At 52.3% G+C, this 27,266-nt stretch overlaps 1 protein-coding gene across 2 annotated transcripts; it reads left to right on the forward strand.

The window, feature by feature from the left end:
• The first annotated feature begins 2,940 nt into the window (after nt 1–2,940).
• ASB1 (ankyrin repeat and SOCS box containing 1) lies at nt 2,941–21,213 on the forward strand. Of its 2 annotated transcripts, XM_074315977.1 has the most exons (5): nt 2,943–3,287; nt 5,508–5,649; nt 7,732–8,034; nt 14,729–15,114; nt 16,366–21,213. In XM_074315977.1, exons 1-5 carry the CDS (start codon nt 3,239–3,241, stop codon nt 16,491–16,493), a joined length of 1,008 nt encoding a protein of 335 aa, XP_074172078.1. In that variant the 5' UTR covers nt 2,943–3,238; the 3' UTR covers nt 16,494–21,213. The 2 variants fall into 2 exon arrangements, with proteins under 2 accessions (XP_074172087.1, XP_074172078.1); XM_074315986.1 differs by lacking the exon at nt 7,732–8,034 and having other exon boundaries at nt 2,941–3,287.
• Nucleotides 21,214–27,266: the final 6,053 nt, after the last annotated feature.

The following is a 27,266-nucleotide window of genomic DNA, read 5'->3' on the forward strand; positions in this document are numbered from 1 at the left end:
GGGGTGTGGGCGGAGCTGGGCCTGGCCCCTGGCCCCTGGGGGGCAAAGGAGAGCTCTAAAAAGTGAAGGAGACCCAAGGCCTCCTGAAAGGAACTGTCCCACATGCAGGCCCACAGGGGCCCTGGACCAGGAGAGCTGCCTGGCTCCCACCAGGCAGGTGGCCATTTGCTACCCCATCCTCAGAGCAGGGCCGTGGGGATGAAGCTGCCAGCATCACCAGCACCCCGGCACCCTGAAATCCGGGGTGAGGGGCCTCACCACATGCAGCAGTGAGGCTGTTTCCAGGAGGGGCCCTGGCGCCCTGCAGTGCGGAGGGAACAGGGGTGGGATGAGAGGCTGGTTAATATGGGGAGGCCTGGCCTTCCCAGAGCTCCTGAGCCGGAAAACTGCTGTTGGACATTTCTGCTATAAAATTATGTTTACTGAGCGTCACTGGAGCTAAATCTCCCACATCTGATGATTTCCTTAGAATAAATGCTTAGAAGAGGAATTTCTAATTACAGATTGTGAACATTTTATGCCAAGCTATCCTCCAGAAATATTGGGCTAGACTCCAAGGAGGGATCATTTGGGGACACTGGGTGCTTTATTTTGGGGACATAGATGAGTGGGCTGCTATGGGGGAGGCCTGAGCTGTCAGACCGCAACAGGACTGAGGGGTGATTTCAGAGTGGGAGGAAGTGACAGGCGTGGGAAAACTCAAGGGTGCCACCAGGACTTGGAGGGCGGCAGGGACAGCCCCCTTTGCCTGAGGCGGTGGCCCTGGTCCATCCAGCGCTGGTGCTGATAGCACTATCAGTGTGCCCACAGCTGTGATGGCACCGGCAAATTCCTGTTGGTTGTGGACCCTGTGGCCTGAGTGAATTCTATCTGCAGCATTTATTGTGCACCCCTTTGTGGTGGGTGTTTTAGGCTTAAAGGACCTGGACGAAGGGGGGCCCTGGACAGAAGGTGAGGTCTGAGGAGAGCGGCTGCAGGGCTGGACCATCCTGGGTCGGAGTCCCATCTCAGCCACTGTGAGTTTGGGGCATGGCACCGAACCTCCCCGACCTCAGGGTCCTGAAAAACAGGGTGAGGGGTAGTAGCACTTCAGCACCTGTTGGTGTGGGAGCACTGCCCATGGCTGGTGGGCATTGAGGAGGGGCTGGGGATGCCAGGGGCCGACTGGTGCCCCTGGTCCTTCTCCAGGAGAGACAGGATCCCCAGGGCAACCTCAGAGCCAGGTGCAAGCACCCGGACCTCTGCTCAGGCCACTGAACCCTTGATGCAAAGGTGCTGGCTGCAGGAGCTGGCGGGATGGGGCTCTCAAACTGGCTTCATGTTAGAATCATGTGGGAGCCTCAAAATCACCAGATCCGGGCCACACCCCAGACCAACTGCATCAGACCTCTGGGGTGGGGTGGGGTGGGGTGGGAGCAGGTTTCCTTTTTGTTGTATTACAGTATTATATACACAATAAACGTTACCCTCTTAATCTTTTTCAAACATAACGTGCTGTAGTGTTAAGTATATTCAGACTGTAGTGCAGCCAAGTCCAGAACTTTCTCATCTTCCCAAACTGAAGCTCTGTCCGTGAAACAGCTTCCCAGCCGCCCTCCCCAGCCGGGGAACCCACCCTGCTATCTCTGTCTCTGTGAATTGACTCCGTTTGGAACCTCGTATGAGTGGAATCCCGCAGTATTTGTCTCTGTGACTGGCTTAGTTCACGGAGCATAATGTCCTCAAGTTCATCCATGTCGTGTGTGTGTGTGTGTGTGCGCGCGCGCGTGTTTAGCATGTGTCAGAACGTCCTTCCTTTTTAAGGCTGAATACTATCCCATTGTATAGACAGACCACACTGTTGATCCCGTCACCCCCGGATGGGCACTTGGGTTGTTCCCGGGCTTCCGTGTTTTTAAAGCTCGCAGGTGTTTCTGTGTAGCTTTGGTGGAGGCCAGTGGGCTGGGCCGCCCTGGCTCCCAGCCGGGCAGCACGTGGGCGTCACCTCGGGGGCGCCAAGGGTGCTGTCGCCCTGTTATCAAACCCAGACAGCGCTGCACGAAACCCCGTCCCCAACAACACCCCCGCAGGGCCTGCAGCCAGGGTGGCGCCACCCGGGAGTCTGCGCGTCTCAGCACCGGCACCAGGTCCCGTCTGCGGGGCTCCCCTGACTCCAGACTCGTCCTGTCGTCACAACACCGGAGCGGCCAGCGGGTCACATCCCGGCTGTGGGGCTGCGCCCACACTCGGCGTCCCTGCGGTGTGTCCTGCTGCCGCTCCTCCCACGGGCCCGGCCCCCGCCTGTGCTCCGCGTCCGCTCCCTGCCGCCGGCCGAGGCGCTCCTCCGCCGCCGCCTCCTGCAGAAACCTTCTCTCTGACCCGGTGGGAGCAGGAAGCAGCCGATCCGCGCTTAAGGACCCGAACTCCGCACGCACGGTTGGACAGCGATTCAATGAGCGCGTGCGCACGAAGTTATCCGACACGTGCGTCGTTCGTGTCAGGCGCTGAGCTGTAACTCACGGACACGACTCCTGCCGTCGTGGAAGGGGTTTTCGGGGAGCGCTCGTCTAATACCACAGTAATACACGCCCAGCCCCGCGGCGCCCCTCCCGCAGAGCCTGCTGCGGGAGCAGAGCTGGAAGTCTCCGCACCTTCGCAGCCACGCTCTCCCGGGGCGGCTCCGAGCCCACGGCTGAGCGCGGGGCCACAGTGGAGCTGGGCCGCTGCTGCCCGGTGCCAGCTTCCTCTCACCGGCACTCCCGGGGATGCCCGCTCAGCCAGGCCGAGGTCAGAGGCAGACCCGCACCGCGAACCTCCCGAGGCCCCACCCACACTCTCGCGGCAGGTGGCCACGCCCCCAGTGTGGGCGGGGCCGGGCCGACCAACCCGAGTGCCCAGAGCCATGCAAATAAGGCTCCGCCCCCAGGTTAACGCGTTTTCCCAGACTCCTCCGCTCCTCCTGTGGAGAACGCACAGCCCTGTGGGGGACTGACAGCCGCGCCCCGACACCCTGCGCCGGTGACAGCGCCCCAGCACAGGTTCGCCCTGAGGTCGGGAAGTGAGGCGGCAACAAGGCCCCGGCGCCCCGCGCGGGGATCCAGAAGCCCGTGAGGCAGGGGCGCGCCCGCCGGAAGCCGCGCCCCCGACGCGACCCACCTGCTCGCGGCGCCGGAAGTGGTCGCGGCCGCGCTGGTTCTGGTCTGCGGCGCTCAGGCGGCGGCCGAGTGCAGCTGTGGACCCGCCGAAGGCTGGAGACCCCATGGCGGAGGGCGGCGGCCCCGACGGCCGGGCCGGGCCGGGGCCCGCAGGTAACGTGCGCGCAGCCGCCCGGCCGCGGGCCTGTGGGCAGCGCGGGGCGAGCGCCGGGGCGGCTGCGTCCTCGTCCGGGGGTCGGGTCCGCGCGGCTCGCTGTGCGGGGCGGCCCGGCCGCTCCGTGTCCCCGGCTCCTCAGCTTCGCGGAAACAGCCCTCGCGCAGCATGTCTTCTCCTGTGGAACTTGCGTTGTAACTGCCAGCCCGGTAGCCGATACGACCCCAGATGTAAACATAGGACGTGGGCCCTGTTGCAGCGCTGAGGGTACCGGTCAGGAAAGCCCCCAAAGCCAGCTCCTCGGGGGGCAGGTGTGTGTCTGCATCAGGCCACCCACGGACAGCGATGACGCCGTCCCCAGCGAGCTGTCAGTGACACAGCATGTCCAGGGACCCTTGGCCGATCGGCAGGGGAGGCAGCGAGAAAGGCTCACGCCCAGCACCCAAAGTAGCCATCACACTTGGGGCTTCTGCCTGAAATATTCCTAGTTGCAGATGTGAATTTGCAGGGGAAGCGTATTATTTGCTGGTGTTGGAGAGGTTCCCCCTTAACCTGTGTTGGGATTCCCTCCTGCCTGTGGGCTCAATTTGCCCTGTGTCCCGAATGCTTCTATGTGCTCTGGACTTGACACGCTCATCTGTGTCTTTGGAGAGATACCCCTCCAAAGAGTGTATTAGTTTTTAGTAATAAACTAAAAGTTTATTACTAAATAAACTTTTACTTTATTACTAAACTTTTAGTTTATTACTAAATAAACTAAAAGTTTATTACTCTATCTCTCTACTGTGCCGTAATTTAAGACATAGCGTTGACTTGGTGACCGGTCGAGTAGCACTTTGCATCCATCCCTCCACCCTCCACCGAACCACTCATTTAGCAGACATTGGTTGAGGACCTAGTATGGCTGGACCTTGCTGGGCTAGGAGACACCCCAGTGAACAAAAGCCAGTCAGACAAAGCCCCTCCATCCTGCGCTTTGGTTGCTGTTGACTTTGAACCCAGGGACAGCCAGGACCTTCGGGTCTGGGATGTCACCTCATGTGAGAGTGGGGGTTGGAATGACAGGTTTTCAGTTGGAGAAAGAGGACTGACAGCTGCTTCCCAGGATGGAGAGGAGTCTTGGGGAAGCAAGGTTCGGTCTGCCCTACATTCCAGCAGCCCTGTATCCATGCAGCACTGTCTTGTCGTTTAGTGTGTTGCAGGCCTGGGAGTGCAGGGGCACAGAGATTTCCAGTTAAAGCTTAAGGCCCGTGCATGGTAATTGTGTTGTCGCTGGAGAAGCTGATCAGAAAAACGCAAACTTGAAGTCACCTGGGAGGATCTGGAGCTGGGGAAGGGACAGCTGCACTGAGCTCGAGCCGTAGTAGGTGGAAATGAGGCCAGCAAAGGGAGGCCCAGACCCCCGCTTACCTGTCGGGCCTTGCCGTACACCTGAATCTTACCCACTCCCACTTTGCACTTTTTCACTCTTGGGATGAAACTCTGGGGTACCTACTGTGGAGGGTAACAACTGAAGGGGGCTTGGGTGGCGGCCCCAGCAGAGCCCTTGATGCCTGCCTGGTGATCTGCTGCGGGTCTGGCTGTGGGATCAGCTGCGGTGACCCCTGTGTGTGTGAAGCCCTGCTGCTGCCCACCTGCCTGTGGCCTTTGTGTCTGACCTCTGCCAATGGACTAGCTAATCCTGGAGGGCCAGGGGACTAGTCGGCACCCCCGCTGTGCTGTGGTTGAGCCTTGTGTACAGAAGGTTCTCAGAAGAGATTTGAACATAAAAAGCAACACCAGCATTGGGAGGAGCCTACCTGTGGCGAGGTGTGCTGTCACACGCGGGGTCACACGCGGGGTCACGTGGGGACAGTGTGGTGCGTGCACAGGACTTGAACACAGGCAGCCTGCGTTCCTTTCGTCCTGATCCTGTCTGTAATTGTTTACGAAAAACTCGTGTTTCATTCAGGGTCTTCTGTGTTCTCAGGTAGGCGTGGTTCGCCATCCCCCATCCTGCCAACGTTTGTAATGTTTTTATTCTTGTCAGCTTTGAGGTCAGGAATGTGCTACTTTCATTAAGGGACACTTTCTGGTTTTTTTTTTTTTGTGCTCTGGAAGTTTCTGGAGCATGGGAATGATTTCTTCTAGAGAGGAAGGGGTCGCTGCGTTGGCGCCCCCTTTTGGTTGGTGGTGGCAAGGTTCCCCGGAGCTGACAGGAGCCCCTCTCTTCAGTGCAGGTCCTAATCTGAAGGAGTGGCTGAGGGAGCAGTTTTGTGACCACCCGCTGGAGCACTGTGAGGACACCAGGCTCCATGACGCAGCCTACGTGGGCGACCTCCAGACCCTCAGGAGCCTGTTGCAAGAGGAGAGCTACCGGAGGTGAGTGTCATCGCTGTCGGGGGCTGGCCCAGTGCCTGGCCCCCGGGGCTCTGCACGCCCCTGAGGCTCACGGTCTGTGACGGAGGCGTGCCACTCTGGTTTGCAGACGAGGAGCCTGAGGCCTTGCAGTGTTAGAGCACAAGGGGAAAAGGAGGCTGAGGAAGCATGGTCCCACTTGTAGGAGGTGCCAGAGAGTGAGGGCAGGGAGACCTGAGTTCAAGTCCAGCTCTGTCATTTGACCTTTATATTTTCTGGCAACTTCTGGCCCTCTCTGGGTGTCAGCTCCTCGATGTTACCCCTGAGGCAGCACTGTGACCCTCTTCAGCAGTGGGTGGCCCTGCCCTTGACAGTCTCTCATGGCTCTTTATCCTAAGCGGTACACATACACTCGCCTTCCTTGTTTATTTTCATCTGGTTATCTCCCCGGGTGTCTGGACGTCCCGATGTGCCTTAGCTGTACATCATTCCTGCTGTACTCTGCTCTGTGGCTTCTCAGGCCCTCAGTCGTCAGCTGCCAGGGTCTGGGGACAGCTGTCTCCTCAGCCAGGCAAATGCCGGGTGCTCAGTCTCTTGCTCCCTTTGTGGATGGTTTGGCCCTGCCTGTTGCCCTCTGCCAAATCCTGCTGGTTCCTCCAAATTAGCTCAGGCCCTTCCTTTATAGGCACAGGGCCTGGCTGTTACCTGTCCTCACCTGGGACACCTGGGAGAGCAGGTGTTCTCTCTGGGTGTTCTCCGATTGCATGTGTGTCTAAGACTGGAGCCCCAACTAGATTCAAACTCACCTGCTGCCAGAAACTCCTCCATGCTTTTTTCGTGTTTCTGCTTCCCTCTGAGGGCTAGGATGGCAGGGAGTGGGTAGAAGACACGCTAATACCACCTTCTGTGGGTAGTTCCCCCGAGAAGGATTTCCAACAGTATAGAAATGGGTTTCTTCTTTTTTTCCTTCTAATGTCTTATCATTATTCCATCAGAACAGGTATCAGTATTAAAATAAAAAGAGAAGCTACAGATATCCAGAAAGGATTGTCACACAAAGACATTAGATGGATTATACAGTAGTAGTTAATGTGAATGACCCAAGCCCAGAGAAAACCTGAAATTTGTGGATATAACAATAGAATAAAAACAGAATAAATTAGAATTCAGCTGTCTTCGACCAAGTATTTTCACATTGCTTTTCCAAGTACTTTTTTCTTTCTTTTTATACTCAATTCAGGGCCTGTCCTGTTTTTTGACGGTATTTGTTTTGTTGCTACATATTTCTTTGGTGATGAGTCCTTGGAGCATTCCCTGGCCTCCTTGGCCAGTGAAGCTAGTTCACAAATGAAGGAGGAACCCCTGACCCACTAATATTTCTGGGTCACTGCTTCTGTGGTCTGGATTCCCGAGCTTTGTGCAGAGCTGCTTTGGGAGCCTGAGGTGAACTGTGCCTCGGTTGGTGGCTTGGTGGGTCAGGGGACTGCATGGCCATGGCATTTCTTGACAGGTAGTCGTGGTCTGATTGTCCCTTTTGATGGGAGCTGAGTCTGGACAGTTTCTCTCTGCTTAGCGGCCGTAGTGATCCCTGCAGACTGTCACTGGTGCTGTGTCAGATCAGAGGGACCACAGTGGCACCTTGTCCCAGGGAGGTTACTGAGGCCTAGAGAGCCCTCCAGCCTCAGCCTTCAGAGGTGGTAGCTGGTGGGGAGGGGCCTAGAGCCCTGGCCCCACCCCAGTGAGTGCACTGACCTGCCCCCCCCCCCCAGTGCCTCCCTAGGCAGGCACTCCCTGCGGGGTGGAGCAGAGAGCTTTGGCCTGCGAGTCAGGAACCCCGAGATCTCAGCGCTAGTGCCCAACCCGTGAGTGGCGTGTCTTCCTCTGTAAGGTGGGCTCTTCATTCCTGTGCTGCCACACGCACAGATCCAGCAGAGCGAGTTTGTGACGGCGTTTCACACACCAGAACCCCCGCAGGAGCGTCACTGAAGGAAGGGTGACTGTCTCAGGAGCCTGCCCTCTGTCTCGGGGTCTCGGAGTGGGGGGGGCGGAGCAGCGCTCGGCGGTGGAGCCGCCCCCAGCGCCTGGCTGCCCTGTGCTCTCTCTTAGCCGCATCAACGAGAAGTCCGTGTGGTGCTGCGGCTGGCTGCCCTGCACGCCCCTGCGCATCGCAGCCACTGCAGGTCACGGCAACTGCGTGGACTTCCTCATCCGGAAGGGCGCCGAGGTGGACCTGGTGGACGTGAAGGGACAGACGGCCCTGTACGTGGCCGTGGTCAACGGACACCTGGAGAGCGCCCAGATCCTCCTGGAGGCCGGCGCCGACCCCAACGGAAGCCGGCACCACCGGAGCACCCCGGTTTACCACGCGTCTCGTGTGGGCAGGGCCGACATACTGAAGGCCCTCATCAGGTCAGTACTGCGGGGACCCGCTGCGTCTGCTCGGCCTGCAGCCACCTTCTCTCCCTGGCTTCCCTGTTTGCTTTCCTCTCGCTCTAAAATTAGCCTTGTTAGAGGATGTTCTGTTTAGTCTTTTTAAAGAGCTACTTCTTAGCTTGATCAGTTTTCTTATTTTTCCTACTAATTAATTCCTATTTTTATCTTTTTTTCTATTTTCCTTTATTTTCTCCCTGACTTTTTGAATTGAATGCTTTTTCATTTTTTCTTGATTAATAATGTAAACATTCAAGGTTGTTAATTTACCTTTGCTTATAGCTTTGGCCACATCCACTAAGCTTTTTCTTCATTTTTAAATAGTATAACTGAAGTTGATTTCCTCTTTGTTCTTATGGACAACGTTTTAATAAAAACGTCTGTGGACTTCTAATTTATTATATTGTGCTCAGATAATAAGGACCATCTGATTTCTGTTTTGGGGATTCTTTGAGTTTATTTTTTTAATTACTTTTTAAAAAAATTTTATTGGAAAATATTGAGGAACAGTGTGTTTCTCCAGGGCCCATCAGCTCCAAGTTGTTGTCCTCCAATCTAGTTGTGGAGGGTGCAGCTCAGCTCCAAGTCACCGTTTTCAGTCTTAGTTGTAGGGGGCGCAGCCCACCACCCCGTGTGGGAATTGAACCAGCAACCTTGTTGCTGAGACCTTGTGCTCTAACCAACTGAGCCATCCGGCCGCCCCTCCAGCAGCTCAGCAGCAGCTCATTGTCTTCAATCTAGTTGTGGAGGGCACAGCTCACTGGCCCATGGGGGAATCGAACCAGCAACTCTGTTAAGAGCTCGCACTCTAACCAACTGAGCCATCCGGCCACCTTTTAATTACTTTTTTAACATCAGACTTCATTGTTGTGGATACAACAGTCTATGGCTGTGGGTGTTTCATTTGCACAGTACAGTCAGTATGGCAGTCTCAGCTGTGTTATTCCGAGTCTCTCTGCTTTTTTTTTTAAAGATATTTTTATTTTTTATTTTTTTATTGGGGAAGGGGAACAGGACTTTATTGGGGAACAGTGTGTACTTCCAGGCCTTTTTCCAAGTCAAGTTGTTGTCCTTTCAGTCTTAGTTGTGGAGGGCGCAGCTCAGCTCCAGGTCCAGTTGCCGTTGTTAGTTGCGGGGGGCGCAGACCACCGTCCCTTGTGGGAGTTGAAACCGGCAACCTTGTGGTTGAGAGGATGCGCTCCATCCAACTGAGCCGTCTGGGAGCTTAGCAGCAGCTCAGCTCAAGGTGCCGTGTTCCATCTTAGTTGCAGGGGGCAGAGCCCACCATCCCTTGCGGGACTCGAGGAATTGAACTGGCAACCTTGTGGTTGAGAGCCCACTGGCCCATTTGGGAATTGAACCGGCAGCCTTCGGCGTTAGGAGCACAGAGCTCCAACCGCCTGAGCCACTGGGTCGGGCCCCTTTTTATATGTTTTTAACCATTGGATCTGCCCAAAATTCAGGCAACTCTGTTAGTCTCTAATCACTGTTGTGATTTGTCAGTTTCCCCTTATATTTCTAGTAGTTTTTGCTTCCTATATTTTGATGCTAATTGAGCTCATAAAAGTTCTTTTTGATTATGCTCGTTATCAAAACAAACTGATTTTTTTGAATGAAAAGTTTGTTGGTTTTATTGGAGGCTTGTTTACACAGCATTCGTAACTAGTTTTCATTTTCGTGGGTTTAAGTAACTTTTTGTGTGCTCACCTTTAGTATTTGACTGTCTGGCCTTGTTTGTTTTTAATAGTTACCATTAGTGCTGTAGCTGTCTGTTACCTTTCTGTTTTTTGACTGTTCCTTTATTTGATCTCTTTGTTCCATGATCTCTGTTTTCTTTGCTTTCCCTTTCTCTTATTAGATGGCTTATGGTATTGTTTTAACCATACTGATGGTTACCTTTCTTCTCATTTCAACCAGATGCATTCTCATTTTCCGTGTCTCCAGTGACTTCTTTCTAACACAGATGCTTCCTCCCTCCCTTACTCTGGAGGCAGCTCCTTCTGTGGCGGATGCAGTGTCATTTCGGTCCCCTGTTCTCAGTGTTGAAGAGGATTAGGGAAAGGCTCTGTGTGTCGGAGCCGTGGGCTGGTGCTGAGGAGCGGACCTGGCACTGCCCCTGCCCGGCACAGAACATGGTGTTTAAACTCGGCGCTGAGAACATACTTACTCTGGCAAAAGCTTTTCTGTACTAACTGGCTCTGAAACTGGCTTTTGGAAAGATAGAGAGGGTGGGGTGGCTGTTACAGTAAAGAGTGATAACAAGCCGTGGTGCTTTCCTCTTCTCCGTAAGGCCTGATAATTGAATCCACCTCAGCCCATAGTTTTGCATCTTGGAGAATGTAAGTCATTCATTTGGAAATGTTTTTGAGTGGGATCAATCGGTGAAATTTCATCTCGGTTCCAGAAACCCCTCTGGGCATTTCAATCAGTTCATGGTGCACAACTGCTTTGAATTAACTGCAGGCTTGACTTCCAGAGGTACGGACACAGATGCCCTTCTTGAGCAAAGGTTGTTAAGGCATCTCGTTCCCTCACTGGAGCACGGGACTTGACTTTTACAGTGCGGTACCATGAACGTGGATTATTCCTCTTTTCCAAATTATCTGATAATTGACTTGGAAATAGGAGGGACATGGTTAATTACTGAACCGATAACACAACCTAAACACCGTCTAAATGCAACTCCCGCTTCCCCTGTAGTTTTCCCTCGCAGGCAGGGCTTGCTTCTGTCACGGTCGCAATTTGCTATCCCTCTACAAGTAAACCTGTTTTGTTACTTGTAAATTCCCTTGATATATATTGCTGGTATTTTTTTTAAAAAAGGTAAGGATTGGTATTTCTCTATGTGCAAAAGTTATATTGATTTATTGAGTTGTCCCCGTGGTTCCTTGCCAGTGATATTAAAAGCAGTAGGGGAATTTTGGAAAATATTCAGGATTAAAATTAACTGGATCCCATCCAGTATATTTTTATGAGTGGATGCAGGGCTGTCTTTCCCACAGCTCAGCTAACACTAGATTGTCATATTGCCCAAAATTACAAACATTTTGGAATATAAACCTCTAAGAATGAGGAGGGGAAATAAAATCACTGGGTGAAACCTAGTTCTCCTTTTCTTAATTGGTTGGGTGTGTGAAATGAAACACAGTTTCTGCCTGTTTTGGTACGTGTTCTGGAATGTTTCTCTTGTCACTCGTAGGCTATCTTGGAGTAGGGTGATGTTTGCTACACGGTGTCAGTGGGGAAGCTGACTGTCACGTGAGCATATGGGTCTGCGTACTGTCCCCTCCCTTCCCAGGCCTGTGCTACCCGACAGCAGCAGTGCTGGTTCTAGAGGGACGCTCCCTTGGACACTCGGAATAGTGCTGAAAAGACAGATGATAAAGCGCGATGGCCATGACATGGGCCGGCCTTTGTTATGAAAGCTGGAAAACGGTGCTGCTCTCTGCCCCGGCCCATCAGCAGTACTGCCTGCAGTTCACCCTTCCCTAATTCAAACGAGAGGTGCGATGACGAAGCCGGGGAGCTACTGCAGGACTGTCCAGGGCCCTGGCAGCTCAGGCCAGCGAGTCTGAGCCAGGTAACGTGTGCGGGGCAGGAGTCTCAGGAGCGAGGCCGTGCTCTTCTCGGCATGTCCCGCGAGGTCGCTCGTGATTTCAGTGGCTCCCGTAACTGCTGATGTTCTCCAATGCTTTGGTGAAGGGGGCTGGCGTCTGCCAGGAGTCTCCAGTGTGAAGTTAGGCCTTCCCTCTGTAATTAGTATTTTGTGGAGAGGTACTTTGCAAACACGTATCCTATTCCTTATCATATGTTTAGTTTGTTCATTTATTTATGTTAGAGTCTTGGTTTTCTGTATTATCCGATGTTATTATTTAATCATATCATTGTTACTTATTTTGCCGCTCAGATTGTCTCCGCTTTGGCTGTGGGGAAGCCCCTAAGCCAGCTCCGTCTTTGACACATCCCCATCTATCTTCCAGCAGTTCCTCACTGTCTCATACATCAAGACCTTCTAGGCTCCTCTTGTGCTTCCCCGTGTTGGGCCTGGAGTCAGTCATTTCTCCAAGGAGGCCTGGTTCTGAGTGGAGAATGTGTTCAGGAGCGTAGCCCGGGCACGAGGAGCACTCACCGCGGTGGGTGTGTCTGCAGCCCCTCCTCCGGGACAGCTCGGGTGACGTCCACGCGGGCCTGCGGTCCTGCATCTGCGTGCGGTCCTGCACCTGCGTGCGGTCCTGCACCTGCGTGCGGTCCTGCACCTGCGTGCGGTCCTGCACCTGCGTGCGGTCCTGCACCTGCGTGCGGTCCTGCACCTGCGTGCGGTCCTGCACCTGCGTGCGGTCCTGCACCTGCGTGCGGTCCTGCACCTGCGTGCGGTCCTGCACCTGCGTGCGGTCCTGCACCTGCGTGCGGTCCTGCACCTGCGTGCGGTCCTGCACCTGCGTGCGGTCCTGCACCTGCGTGCGGTCCTGCATCTGCATGCGGCGAGGGTTACAGATTCGCCCCGGGCCTCTGTCCAGCCAGCACCCCAGGCTGCATCCTGCTTTTCTTTCCAAGCTTCCTCTTTCTTCTCTTTTCCATCACTGAGAGACCTGGGTCCTCACCCAGAACGTACCTCTTACTTTGCCAGACCCCATGTGCACCAGCCTCCTGTCCTGCTGGCCGCTCCCACACGTGCTCTAACGCCCCCTCCAGGCAGCTTCCTGGCAGGCCCCCCTTCTTTTCCCACGGCGCTGACACCGAGCCCGGTCTCCCTCCGTGCTATGGGCAGCCGGCCCTTCTTAGAGTAAAATCACCCTTTTTACTCTAGGTCAGTAGTTTGCTTGGCTTGGGACAACTCTAAATGTCCAACAGAAAGTCGTGGGTTTGGGTATCCCTGAGTACAGTGACAAGGACCAGTCCCTCGTGGGGACCTGAAGGCTGTGCCTGTGGAGTCATTGAGAGATTGGCTCTGGTCAGAATGAAGGTTCCAGGTCAGGTGACACCTGTACATGCCCCATGTGAGATTCGTTTCCTCACATGTGGGCTGTCACTGCAGGTGAGAGGAGCCAGACAGCAGCATGGGATTAGCTCAGGGACTGCGTGAGTCCCCCCCCCCTCCAGGGCCCTGCTGGCCAGCTGTGTGTCCTTCCAGGTGGGTCTGACGCTGGGAGGAGTGGCCTGTTAGGTGTACCCGATGGCACAGACTCGGTACCCAGCTGGGCTAAAGGGCTGCATTTTGCTTTCAGTTTTTAGGGATTGCTGTTTATTTAATTTGTTTTACAACATATATTTACATGGTACCAAAGTCAAATCTATAAATCAGAGTACAGTTGACATTTGAACAACCCTGGGGTAAGGGGTGCTAACCTCTGTGCAGTCGAAAATGCACATGTAACTTTTGGATCCCCAGAACTTAACTGTAGTCGTCCCTTGGTGTCTCTGAGGGTTGCTTCCAGGATCCCTGCAGATACCAAATCCGTGGGTGCTCAAGCCCCGTGTATAGAACGGCCTAGAACAGCCGACCCTCCCAGCTGAGGGTCCCACCCATGGGTCGGAAACACCGTTTCCAAACCTCGGTGGATTGAATCTGCAGATGCGAAGCTGGGGATGTGGAGATCCAAGTGTACACTGAAGACAACCCGTGTGTGCGTGGACCACGCAGTGCAAACACATGTTGTTCAAGGGTTAACTTTATAGTTTTCCTCAGGCAAACTTTGGACATTTACTTTTAAGTTTGTGTTTAGCTATCTCACTTTAAAATTTGTTTTGCTACCAAAAGTGAGGTCTTTCCCATTTTATCTTTGAACTTGTTTTTGTTTGTATATATGAAGGCTGTTGGTTTTACAGCTTGCCACTTGAATACATTCATGGCTTGTTAGTTGTATTTTCATTCATTATTTAGGGCTTTCCAGACATAGTCATATCCTATAATAGGAAGTTTTATCCCTTCCTTTCCGATCTTAATCAGCTAATTCTCTCTCTTGTTCAATCGCACTAGTACCTTTAAAATAGTGGGCAAGAATGTGGGGGTGCGTGTCTTGCTCCTGGCTAATTTAGTAAGAAAGCTGCTAGCGTTTCCCCGTGAGGTAATATGCTGCCTCTGGTTGAGGAAATATTTTGTATCATGTTAAGGACATGGGTGCCACTTTCTCTTTTATTGAGGATTGTTAAACATGCATACGTGTGGAGTTTTCTCATACGCCTTTTTTGCATCTGTAGAGATAATCATGATTTTCCCCTTAACTCTGTGAATGTGATGGATTACGTTACTAGAGTTTCTAATATCGGAACTATCCTTGTGTTCTTGGAATAGCCCTCCTGAGCTCATGACGTACTGCTTTCTTAATGTTTTTGAATTCTCTTTGCTAACATTTTACTGAAGTTGATACTCAGAAGTGAAACGCATTGGTAGTTTTTCTTTATGGTGTGGCCTTTGTCAGGTTTTGGGATTACTGATTTCATAAGGTGAATTGGGAAGTTTTCCTTCCTTTAATTGTTTAAGTAGCCGTGGGATTAGCAGGTGTTTAAAGGTGTGAAAGAATTCCTTTAGGAATTTTGTGCGTGGATTACAGGTTAACCAGCTGGAGGTTCTGAGACCGTGGTGATCTGTGGCTCCCCATACCCAGGGCGTTGTGGGCACCCGGGGGTGCCATCAGGCCCCCACACGTCTGACCGTCCCTGTGTCTCCCTGTAGGTACGGCGCAGACGTCGACGTCAACCACCACATGACGCCGGACATCCAGCCCCCGTTCTCGCGGCGCCTCACCTCCCTGGTGGTCTGCCCCCTGTACATCAGCGCCGCCTACCACAACCTGCAGTGCTTTAGGCTGCTCCTCCAGGCGGGGGCGAACCCCGACTTCAACTGCAACGGCCCTGTCAACACGCAGGGCTTCTACAGGGGCTCCCCCGGCTGCGTCCTGGATGCTGTCCTGCGTCATGGCTGTGAGGCGGCCTTCGTGAGCCTGCTCGTGGAGTTTGGCGCGAACGTGAACCTGGTGAAGTGGGAGTCCCTGGGCCCAGAGTCCAGAGGCAGAAGGAAGGTGGACCCCGAGGCCCTGCAGGTCTTCAGAGAAGCCAGAAGTAAGTGGTCTGTGTGCAGCTCTGGCTTGTCGTTTGCTCAGCTCAACTGAATGAACCAAGTTATTCCAATTAAAAAAGATAAAACCCTCCGACTAGGCACACGGGCGCCATCTTCAGTTAGAGCAAGGGGTTTTCCAGAATGGTCTTCCAGATCTGTCTTCTCTTTTAAAATTCCTGGACACCAAGCGTTGGTACCAGGAAACCCATAATAGCACATGTCCTCACAGCTCCTAGAATTACATTCTGTTTACCCCCTTGCTCTGCTTTGTGACCCCAAATTCTTTTGCTTATATTTAGTTTTAAGTGTTTACCTTACAACGAATTGTGAGCCTATCCTCTAGAACTTTCCAACCCCTTTTCTTTCGTTTGGGGTCGTGCGATACCATTATCTTGGATTGTGTGTTAAGTCTAATTTTTGTTGGAATAAAGTCCATAGTTTGTTTATTTGTGAAGAAAGATTTTGCCAATGAATCAATCACGTGTCAGGCAAGCAGAGGGTCTGCAGTTATGGGGCTTGGTCTTGTCAGTCAGAGGCTCCCTCCCACTCAGGACTTGCTCTTGTGCGCCCTCTGCAGGCGGCGGTGTGCCTGTGACATGCCCTGTTCCCTGGGGGTCTTCACTGCAGCAGCACTGACAACCTCTTGCTGAACCCTTACCTCTCAGAGAACTTCAGTCTCTTGTGTTTTTGTTGTTGGATTTCTCTGGACCAGCCATTAAAACATGGCTCCTGTCGAGCCTTCCCCAGAAGAGCTGGTTAGTGGTTGGGTGGAGCCAGACTGATACAATGAAGTTGCCCATGTTCATGCTTGTTTCGTGAGGCAGAGACGCGGCGAGGCTGTTCTGATCCAAAGCAAATTTGTCACCTGCCCTCCTCATGTATTGCTCCACCCGTCTCTCCCAGACCCACGGGGGCTTCTGGGATTGACCGAGAGAAGACGCTGACAGAGGGCAGGAGGCAGTCTTTCATACCTGCAGGGGCTTTTGGGGTCACTCCTAATTCTCTGGCTAGGGAATTAAACAGTCGAGGGGCTGCTGTCACACTGAGCAGGTGCCCCAGGTCATGAGCGTTTTGCTCCTTCCACGGGCGGACCAAGCGGATAACAAGGCCTTCCTCGCCTGCTGTCTTGGCTCCAGAATTGGGACGATGGCAGTGGTGTGTGTGCAGGGTTCTGTCCGCCACAGCCGCCTTCGGGCCTGAGTAGGGAAGGCGTTCACCTCCTTCTCCATGTCCCTTCTTCCCACGCGTTCCAGGTGTCCCCAGGGCCTTGCTGAGTCTGTGCCGCGTGGCCGTGAGAAGAGCTCTTGGCAAATACCGGCTCCATCTGATCCCCTCGCTGCCGCTGCCGGACCCCATCAAGAAGTTCCTGCTGTACGAGTAGAGAGAAGCCACGTGCAGGGTCGGCGGCGGTGAAGAGGAGGTGCTGGTGGCGGGAGCTGGGCCGACGTGTCCCGTCACCACACCTGTGCTGACTGGACCCCGTCTGGCTGTCGGTAAATCAGCGGCAAGGGCTTGTCCTCATGGACTGTGATCCCATCTCAGGTACTTGGGGCACTGGACAGTGCTGGGGTCCTTACCAGCTGAGAGGCTCATGCAGAACTTCACCTTGTCCTTCCTCACTCTCTCCGTTTGGGATTTTCTCAGTGCACATTAATGCAACGGGCCTGGCCGTGAGTGCAAGCACGGGCTGAGGTCGGAGGCCTGCTGAGATTCCCAGCAGGGAAGTCTAGCACTTTCTAGAACTGTGCTTCTGTTTATAGTTTTACTTCTCAATTTAATTATTTGAGTCAAGCCTTCGAATACTTAAAAGAAAAGGGAGTTTTGGTAAAAAAGTGGAGTACAGAAACGCTGTTCATGAGCTTGCTAGTTTTTTCCCCGGCTCCTGGGGTTGACATGTGGCATTTGTCATACACACCGCTTCCTTGCCAGTTCAGCCTTCTCTCCTTGTGGTGGGAGTGTCATGTGAATTGTCTTTATTTGAGGATGCTTTCCTGGCCGCATGGGTTGGCTGTGTTGTCTCAGCGTCAGTCTGACACGGTAACACTGAGTTCCACAGCGCCCTGCTGTTTTGATACCCAGCTCTGCCAGCCCCATGCCCAGGTCCCGTGAGTTCTCTGCCACTCCACTCGGGAGTTTCCGGACAGTCACTGCCTTTAGGAGGTCACACCGGACGCACCAGTGACCGACTGCCGACATTTGGACCCAGGACTGCCCCACAGCGTTCACTGCCAGTTCTCACAGGCGAGACCTGCGGCGCTCTCTTCTGCGCCCCACGCGTGCCAGGAGGTGGGACTCACGCGTCCTCTGGATGGGCCAGGCTGGCCGTTGCTCGGTGCCCAGGGGACAGTGCCTCGGGCGGCTGGGCGACTGCGCTTCATGTTTTGGGCCTTGTATCTTGGTAGTTGCTCCTCGAAGCCAGGAAAGTGGCTAGCAGTGAGGTCAGAGGTCATCCCTGGCCTGCGAGGCTGCTGGGAGGGGACAGGGCTGAGCGGGAGATCGTGTGATGTCCGGGGCTGTGGCCAGGGCTCACTGTCACCCGGCGGGCGGTGCCACCTTGGGGGGCACTCTGGGCGCTGCCGCTTCCGGGGAAACCGTTCTGGTGACACGTGTGGAGACAGGATGGTTTAACCTTCAGAGTGTTCAGACCTGAGCAGATTTCAAATCTGGGTTTAGATTTTCTGTAATAAGAGAAATGGAATTTGTAACAATGTAACTGATGGTATGGGTTTATTTCATTGTTAACGTCCTCATGTGTCTTAGCTGACCAGACAGGCAGTTCTGGTCGTTGTCTTCTGTGGCCTGAGGACAGAATTGTAAACCTCGTGTCATGGTGGGCTCTGTGCTGGGAAGCCACGCTGACCTGTGTCTCACGACTGGGTCTGAGGGGGGACGTCATCAGATGACTCAGAAGGGAGCTACAGTCGGTGGAGTCTCTCCCCAGTTACGAGCTCTGGCTGTGGGGTAAATGGGGCGGCTCCCGAGGCCTGGCACTGGGCTGCGTGCAGCTCCGGAAGGGCCGGAGCCTGGTTGGCTGGGCTCCTCCAGAGTTGGGGCTCTGGCAGTGCCGTCAGGAGAGCCTTCTGACAGGACAAAAGCTGTGGGTGGTGGGCGACTGGTGAAGGCCATGCAGTCAGGGCGTCAGCCCAGGAGCAGGGTGAGCTGTGTTCATTGTGGGGCCAGGACCACAACTGGGCCGTGGCTGCGGCAGGAGCTGGGGAGCTAGGGCTCCGCCTGGGTACTGGGTGGGCTGCCCATGGGTGGACGGGGCCCCCGGAGGGGACGTCATGTCACGGCACGTGGGTGAGCATGGCTCGTCACCTCCTTGGTAGGATTAAGAGAGGTGTCGGGTGGGTGGTTAGCTCCCCTTCTCAGCTCTCCCAGCTCTGAGTCCCCTCATGCTGTCCTGGTGGCCCAGCTGAGTCATGCAGATGTGCAGTGCTCTGAGTCGGCCCTGCCTTCTGGATCTTCTGGAAAGCAGCGCCTGGGGTGCTGCTGGTGCAGGAGCCCCGACATGTGAGCATGACCTTCGGGCTGCACGGGGCCAGGGCCCAGCACGGGGGCCACAGGGGACATCAGGCTCATTTGCCCACTGAAGCAAGTTCTGGGCATTGAGCTGCCTTTCCCGGGTCTGGGAGGGGTCTGAGCTGAGGGCAGGCCCTCGGCTCAGTGTGCTGTGCGAGCGGGGCCTTAGCTCCCTTCCCGGCAGGGCAGCTCCCTTTGCCAGTGGTCAGCAATGCTGTCACCATCCAGGACGAGAGGTTCAGCCTGTCTGCAGCGTCACAGCTGCCAGCGGTGAGTCTGAAGGCAGTGCAGACCGGTAGCTCTTAGGGCCTTCTTGCTGGTTTGCGTGACACACACTTTACGCAAGCTCTCTTTTGTTGGTGAGGATCCCATACAGAGTAGGAAAGAGTGAGTCTCTCCTGAAATCAGAGCACTTTATGAAATCGTGTCCCTAAGCCCCGGAGCACCATGTCCCAGGAAGCAAGGAGATGTGTAACCTGCTGGGGCTGCAGCTGGCTGTCCCTGAGACTTCCCCAGGGAGGGGCATGGTGGACCCATGGGAAGGAGCCCGCATGTTCCCAGCCTGTCCCTGGTGTGTCCTGACTGTTGCCATTCCCAGGCACCTGCTGGCTATTGAGCACAGCCCTGCATCTGGGCCGTGGCTGCTGTGGACACTTGGCCCAGGCCGAGGGGGTGGGGCAGAGTGCTGTCCCCTCCGAGAGCTCAGCTTTGGCGTCCTGGTTGTGGGTTTTGAATGTGTTTCCCAAACCTGACCATGTCACATGGGTGTGCCTTTTCATATTATTTATGGCATTTATGTATTTATGTGTTTATTTATTTATTTATTTATTTATACCGTCTTGTTCCAGAAAAGGGTTTAAGGCAGCGATGCTTTAGTCTGATGTTTTGCTTTGAACTTGGGTCCGTTTTAGGTAATTGGAAAAGGAAAGGACAGTGAGCAGTTTCCTAATATTGACTTGTTTCTGTTATCAGGCCTGAGCGCCATCATTTTAAGTGTTTTTTTTTCCGTCTTCCTTGGATTGAGCCTTCAAATAAAAGGTTCGTGCAGAAGTAGGAAGAGGGCCAGGCAGCGAGCACGGGACAGAGTGGAGGAGAGCGAGCCTTAGAGAGAAGCGCTCTGGCTGTGCTTTGCCGCCTGCTGCCTGGCGTGTGGCCTTGGGCAGGTCCCGGTAACAGCCGGGCGGGCTCCGGCCGTGCCTTTCCCACGGGGCTCGTGGGAGCACACACAGAATGTATGTGAAAGCACTTTGTACTTGAGCAGGCCCTGGGACATGTAACCGGCTTTGCTGTGACTGCTGTCCCCCTTCTCGGTGGCTATGCACTTGATCCATGATGGTGCTGGAAGAGCCTGTGACCTTGGGACTTGGCCCCTGAATGTCGCTGATGGCGTTCGTGGTGGGTTTTCTGGCGTGGGCTGCGGCCTCTGCTTCTGTCCCCTTGCCACCTACCAGGCACTCTGACCATGCTGAGTGACCTGGATCCCCGCCCACTCGGCTCTCCCTCCTGCAAGTGCCTCCGTTGGCCTCGTGACCTGCTTTCTTTCCCTGGCTCACTGAGGCCTCACCCCTCACCCCCCGCCCCCTGGCACCCTTGGTGTTGAATACAGTAACTAAGGTGTGTGCGTGAATCGTTAGCGGCTTTCTGTCCTAGGGAAATTCCCCGGGAGGGACGGGCCGATTTTGAAGTGCTGTGATGTGTGGGATATCTGCCATACATTCTGGGCAGGTAGCGGGATGGAGACGTGCGCTGGGGACAAGGGGGGACTTCCGTTGCCTTCAGATGTCATTGCTCAGTGTCTGGAATGCATGGCGTCCTTTTCTTTTTAAAGTCGCTTTGATTTCAGAGTAATCTACGAATGTGCACAATCCGCTTTGAGTGTGACAAGTGTCACGCAGCTCTCGTGTGTGTAAAGCCCCCGTTGGCTGCTGCGATGGAGCCTGCGGGGGGTTGGCACACAAGGTGTGACACGCACTGGGTCTGTGCCTGGACACGCTCACCACAGACCCGCAGCTGCGCCTGCTCTGGTAACGAGCGTGGCTGGGACCCACTGTTCTTGCTCCTTCAAAGGCACGATGGACACTTTTGATACTGACTGTAACTTTAACAGATGCTTATTCCCATAACCCCTCCCACACGCCTTAATTCTGGGGCCCTCGGTCTCAATGGGTGGAGAGTCGGTCATGTGGCGTCGATGGGTGTATGTTTCAGGTGGAAGCTACCGGCGCTCTGGACTGTGTCTGAGGAGTTGGGGAGAAGGGTGTGTCACGCAGGAGTTTGGAGCTGCTCTGTGGGGCCCTGCGCTCTGGGGAGGCACCAGGGTGGCACAGGCGTCAACGGCCCCACGGGCCTGTTTGTCTTAGTGGGTGTTTGGTTAGAAGAGAGTGTGTCCCTGAAAGTATTTGAAAGCGAGATGACATTGTCCCTGCAGCACTCTGGGGGTGGGGTGGGGACTGTGGGAAGAGCCGTGTTTCCAGGCCCTTGTTATATGTGACTTATTTCGAAATGGGAGGGTGAGGTGTGAAGCTTGGGGGTGAACCCAGGAATGAATGAGCTAAATAAAGACATTTATTTATCTCTCAGTGACTCCGTAGCCTGTCTCTGTGTCTGCTGTTTCAGATATTTCCTTCGTTCCTCACACCCTTACCTCCCCGTTCCTGCTGCTGAGAAGGTGGCCTTGCTCTCTGCCCCACAGCTACAGTGGCGTGGCGGAGATGACTGGCGTTCCCTCAGTGTCCATGGTCTCCATCTAGGATGATGGAGCCCGCAGTAGCCCTCATTTCCCGGTCTTCTCTATAACCAGATGTGGCTGCTTTCCATCGCTCTTTCCTGAAATGCCATGAAAATGACAGTGAATTTTTATTATTTAAAAAAGCTTACATCCACTAGAATGACTAGAAATAGCAACGAAATTTTAGAACTTCTCAAGAAAACCGATGAGCGGTAACTGACTTCAGAACACCCGAGAAGATGGCGTTGTGAGGGAGAACCGCAAACGTGTGTGCTTTTGTCACAGCTCCCACAGTCAGGCACCTCTCCAAGGGGCTGGAAGCCTGTTTAGGACGCGGGCTCCACTCGCCCCATGTCCCGGGCCAGTGGGAGACCAAAGGAGCTGTGCTGGGCTCCCCTTCCCACCTCCAGTGTGTAGTGGGGTCCTCAGCTTAGTAATCGGGCTCGTCTCCCCCGGGCAGGAAGCAAAGCAGGAAGACTTCTCGGGGAGTCTCGCCAGCCTGACAGGTAAGACCAGAAGATGAGAAACCCTGCAGAGGGGCGAGGGCGGCCTCCACAGGCCGCGTGGCAGAGCAGCCCTTAGTGCTGGGGGATTGGCTCCCCACCCGCGCCAGCTTCCTCCGGACCGCTCACGGTGGGGGACCTTCCCCACTGGGAGGACAGCAGAGGTGCGGGAGCTGTCAGCGGCCACGCAGGAGGAAGGTCCGAGCGTGGGGAGTGGGGGTAATTCTCCAGTCACAGCTCCGGCCTCCACCAGAGTCCATGCTGGAGAAAAGCCTGTGTGTGAGCCGGCGTGGGAAGGGCTTCAGTGAGGGTGCACGCTTGGCACGTGCAGGTCCACGGCTGAAAGGCCTCGTGTGTGCCGCCACCTGGGAGAACCTTCAGCCAGATCTCCTGGCTCGTTCAGCACCAGAAAGTTGACGCTAGAGAAAGTCCCTTTGAATGTTCCACCGAAAGCTTTTTGCCAAAGCTCTGGCTTAGCCCTGGGAAGTTCACAGCCCAGAAGGTGTTAGGGGTGCAGCAGACGTTGGAAAACGTGTCCACGCTTCAAGCTTGTGCTGCGTGAAAGTCTTGTGAGTGACCAGTGTGAGAATGCATTCAGCTGCAGGTCCAGCCTCATCCACCCTGGCACACTCGCACTGGAGGAAGACCTCTGAGCGCAGAGATGGGGGAGGCCTTCCGCCAGAGGCTCCCACTTCGCACCGGAATATTCTTCAGAGGGAACGGCCGTAGCAGGGCAGCCAGTGTGAGAAAAACTTCAGCCAAGGGCCTCACTGTCTAGCCCCACAGAGTTCACACCGGGAAAGGCCCACATGCACATGATGAAGCCACCTTTCATGGGGGGTGGGGGGTGGCGGTCTTTATTGTGGCGTGGGGGGGGGGCGGCGGCGGCTGAGAACAGAATTGCAGGGTATTTTCAAATCTGTGGGAAAGACTGTCTAGGCTGCTTCCTTAAGAAGTATTGTTCCTTAGGAAGTATTGAACGGGAGATGGGGAGATGGGTCAGCTAGGGAATGCAGGGAAGAAGGAAACAGTGAGGGGAAGGGAGACAGAAATGCAGGAGGAAAGGAAGTTAGGAGTCAGGAACCCCTAATCACAGCATTTTACCTCTCTGCTTGTCCTGAGAATCAGAATTGCCCAAGTAGATGTACTTGCCCCGTAGTTTTCCTCTCCATTAATTGAGGTGGCCTGAGCCTCCTGTTCCCCCAGCTCTGACCTTGGCCATTTCTCCTCAGGTCTCTGGGTCTGTGTCTCTTCATGGGCAGAGGGAGACAGGAATGTCATCCATGGCATAGCTGATATCGGGGGTTAAATGAACCCAAGCCAGGGATGCTGAGGGGAGCTCGGCATTCAAGGACGGTAGTGAAAGGGCTCCCTGTAAGAAGCGCACTTAGCCCAAGTCTGACCTCTGGAGGAGTTTACCGGGAGTGGGGGGCAGGTCTGAGCCAGGAGGAAGGATGGGAGCTTGTGCAGAGCACCCAGCAACCCGAGGAGGCAGGCCGGAAAGGCTGCCGGGAGAGAGGGGCACGGGGGCTGGAGAGCCAGCCGCTGGATGCCATGGAGTGTCTGTTGGGCCAGGCCTGCGCTTTGATCCCCAGCCCAGGAGCCTGGGGAAGCTGCTCAGTGGTCTAAGCAGGGAAAGTCACAGTGGGACGTGCGTTTTGGAGAGTGTACTGGCTGTGCTGCCTCCGTGTCCAGGGCAGGCCACTTCCTGAGGCCAGCTTGGATACGGACAGCTGGTCGTGGAGGAGGCTGGAGAGTGGGCTGATCTCAGAACCGTTTAGGAAGTAGGACCTTCTGATCTTGGCGACTGATGGGAAAATGAGGGGTGAGGAAGAGGGCGGTATCAAGGCCGTAATGCGATTTCTACCTCATACACCTGGGTAGGGAGTCTTGTATTAATAGTTCCAAGATGGAAGCTACCAGCCGAGGTTTGGTCTTGGAAATGTTGAATTTGAGGTGCCTTTGAGACACCCCAGTGAAAAGTGTGGTTTAGGTTACTTGGAAGTACCAATTCAGAGTTCTGGCCCTGTTTTTCACCCTTTCCTGTCCACACCTATTGCCATGTGGCTTTTCAGTTCCTCTCTTGAGAGGCAGACTAAACTTTCCTGACCCTCAATTAGAGGCTCAACTCTTCTTCCATTAGAAAACCCCAAAATCCTTCTCAACCCCTCACCCCCCTTCAGCCGTATTCACTTTATCCTTTCCCTCCCATGCTTGGTTCAGACTCCTCCAAGATTGCTGCTTCATCGTAAGGCTCTTCAAATACAGTTCCTTAACTACAGCTGCTCGAGTTTAGTTCCTCTCCGTCTTTACGTCTATGAAACTGAAGAGAAAGTGACCTGCTCCTTGTACCTTACATACAATAGGGGGACAGGCGTGGGATAAGCACTGTAGACATTCCTCTTTAAAAAGGGGGAAGAGAGGTACGAGGTAGTCGGTCCCTGGTCCATAGCAGTTCTGACGCCCAGCTGGGCAGATGTTGAAAGTTCCTTGATTAGGTCTCAATCAAGGCTCTGGAAATGGTTCTTCCTGGCTATGCCCTCTGGCCTCTTGGTTCCACCCTCTGCGTCATCCTTCCTTTTTTGTGAAAGGTAGTACACATTTATAGTGCAGTAGTTTTCACAGCCTTACTCCTTGGGGATCAAACTGGCTCCTTTAATTTAGTGCTATCCCTTTCGGTTTATGCTAGCCGTGTTTTTGCTGATATAACTCTCTTAAGTTTGTGGGTCATTTGTGAATCTCATTGGGGTTTACCCCTTAGCCAGAAGCTACATTCATAGATCTTTTCTAGATAAAACTTTAAGCTTTGTTTCTTCCTTCCTTGGGTTTAGTTTGCTGGTCTTTTAAAATTCTTGAAGTGGAAACTTTGGTAATTGATTTTTACCAATCCTTTTCTTTTATGTGCATTTAAACTTACACAATTTCCCTCTGAGCATGGCTTTAACTTTAATCTCATAAATTTTCATATGGTATATGAGTATTTTCATTTTATTAATTTAAAAATATTATTTCTTTTTGATTCATAGGTTATTTAAAAGAGTATTCAGAATTTTTAATTTCCTCCCAATTGAAGCTTAATTCCACTATAGTCATAAAATAGAGAATATAATCCATATATTTTCAGTTCTTTGAATTTGTTGAGATTTTTGACATGTTGCTCAAATCTTCTGTGTGTTTACTAATATTTTTATCTGTTTAGTCTATCCATTTTGGATAGATATTTGTTAAAATACTCCATTTTGACTGTGGTTTATCTATTTTTCTTTCTATTTGTGTAAATATTTGCTTTATATATTTTAATCCTATATTATTAGGTGCATATAAATTTGGAATTATCATGTGTTCCTGGTGGATTGACCCTTTTATTATTATGAAATATCCCTCTTTATTAATGCTTGCTTTTAAGTTTAATTTGGTATTAGTATATCTTCACTGACTTTCCTTTGGTTAGTGTTTGCATAGTGTATCTTTTTTAAAAATGCTTTTACTGTCACATTCTCTGTGTCCTTATATTTAAGGTGTATCTCTTGTAAGTATTATTATAGAGTTGAACTTTGTATTTTTATCCAATCTGAGAATTTGTCTTTTAATTGGTATATTTAATAAATTTACATTTATTGTAATTACTGATCTATTTGGGCTTAAATGTACCTATCACCTTAGATTTTCTTTGTTCACATGTCAAATGTTTGTTGTTCCAGATTTCTCTTAAAATGATTTTCTGTATTTCTCATCTGTATTTTGCTTTCTGTATTTAATTTTCTACTGATTTATCTTTCATTTCCCTCTCTTCGGCTATGTATAACCTGCTTTTAAAGTCATGTTGAGTTCTGCTGTTTATTGAAGATTGGTTGGAAGATTGGTTCTCTCTTTCCTTTTTTCAATAAGATATAATTTATATATTGTAAAGTGCACAAATCCTCAGTGTATTTAGCCTGATGAATTGTTATACATAAACATACACACACACACACACACACACACACACACACATCTATATCTATATTGTTATGTCCATATCCAAATATCATCCATATCAGGATGTTTTATGTTTCTAATACCCCAAGGTTTCTCTTATGTCTCTTGCATTTGCTATTTCCCTCACAGATAACCAATTTTTTGACCTCTGTCACGATGGATTAGTTTAATCTATTTCTGAATTTCCTATAAATTGATCCCATCGTATGTACCCTTTTGTATCTAACTTGTTTGTCCAAAATTATGTCTGAGATTCATCCATACTGTTTTGTGTAACAGTAGTTTTTTATTGCTGTGTAGCAATACAGTATACACATATATTTTATTTATTCATTCTGTTGATAGACCTTTGAATTGTTTCCACAATATTATTCTCTTGTGACTCCTTTCTCTTGGTCCTGTGTCCAGTGTGTCCGATAATTTTTGATTGAATGTTAGACATTGTGATCACAAACTATGGCTCTGAATGGTGTTATTTTCTTTTTAGATAGGGTTTACTTTTGCTTAGGGCAGGCAGGTAGATTAGGGGCAGACTGATTTTATTCAATCAGGTAGTGAGCTGATTTGAGGTGATTTTCATTTTTGTAAGGCCTAGTCTATTTCTGGATCATCCTTGTTCACAGATGACATTCCCTGGTGCCCCCTGAACTCCAGTTACCCCACAGTGCAGTGAGAGTGCCCAAAGCTCTGCTTGGCTTTTTAGACTCCTTGTTTTCTCTGGGGCCTGTCAGCCTCTGGGCCACTGTCTGCAAATCAGCAATCACTTTGAGGAGATAAGTAATACAGAGTGTTGGCCTCACTTCTGTGCATTTCCCTTGTCTCTTAAGGTCCTCAGGTTTTGGATGATTTGGTAGCCTTAGTTATTTCTTTATTCCGTCATCCCTGTGAGATTGATGAACTCTGCTTAACTTTTCTCACTCATAGTAACCACTTTCTGCTTGGCTTCTAATCCTTCAAATCCATGTTACTTAGAAATTTTCAGACACTTGGAGGATGGAAGCAGCGTTTAATGTTAGACTCATCTCAGTCAGTTCCTTTCTCCCTGGGGTCTTTGTGTTTTATCTAGCTTTTTTCTTTTTTGGCAAGGAGTTTGGTTGATCCAACCTATTCTGCCATGTCTGAACAGATATATGAAATAATTCCACACCACTTGTTTCAGTAGCAGTTTGCATTTTTTGAGATGATTTTTAAATTAGATTTTCATAATTGTCCTGTGAAGTATTTAGCAGAGTTATTGTCCCAGCTTTACAGATGGGGGTCACTGAGGCTCAGGGGTACAGTGGTTGGGGGTGTTTCTGTAGCTAATATGTGGCGGGCCACCTTCTTTAACCTTCATTCAACACTGAAATCCACTTGCGTGGTTTCTGACACCATCCTTTGGAATCCAGGCTGTGCTCAGGGAACAGGAAACAGCAGTGACTGC

This window comes from Rhinolophus sinicus, linkage group LG01, assembly GCF_036562045.2.
Source record: "Rhinolophus sinicus isolate RSC01 linkage group LG01, ASM3656204v1, whole genome shotgun sequence".
Classification (NCBI taxonomy): domain Eukaryota; kingdom Metazoa; phylum Chordata; class Mammalia; order Chiroptera; family Rhinolophidae; genus Rhinolophus; species Rhinolophus sinicus.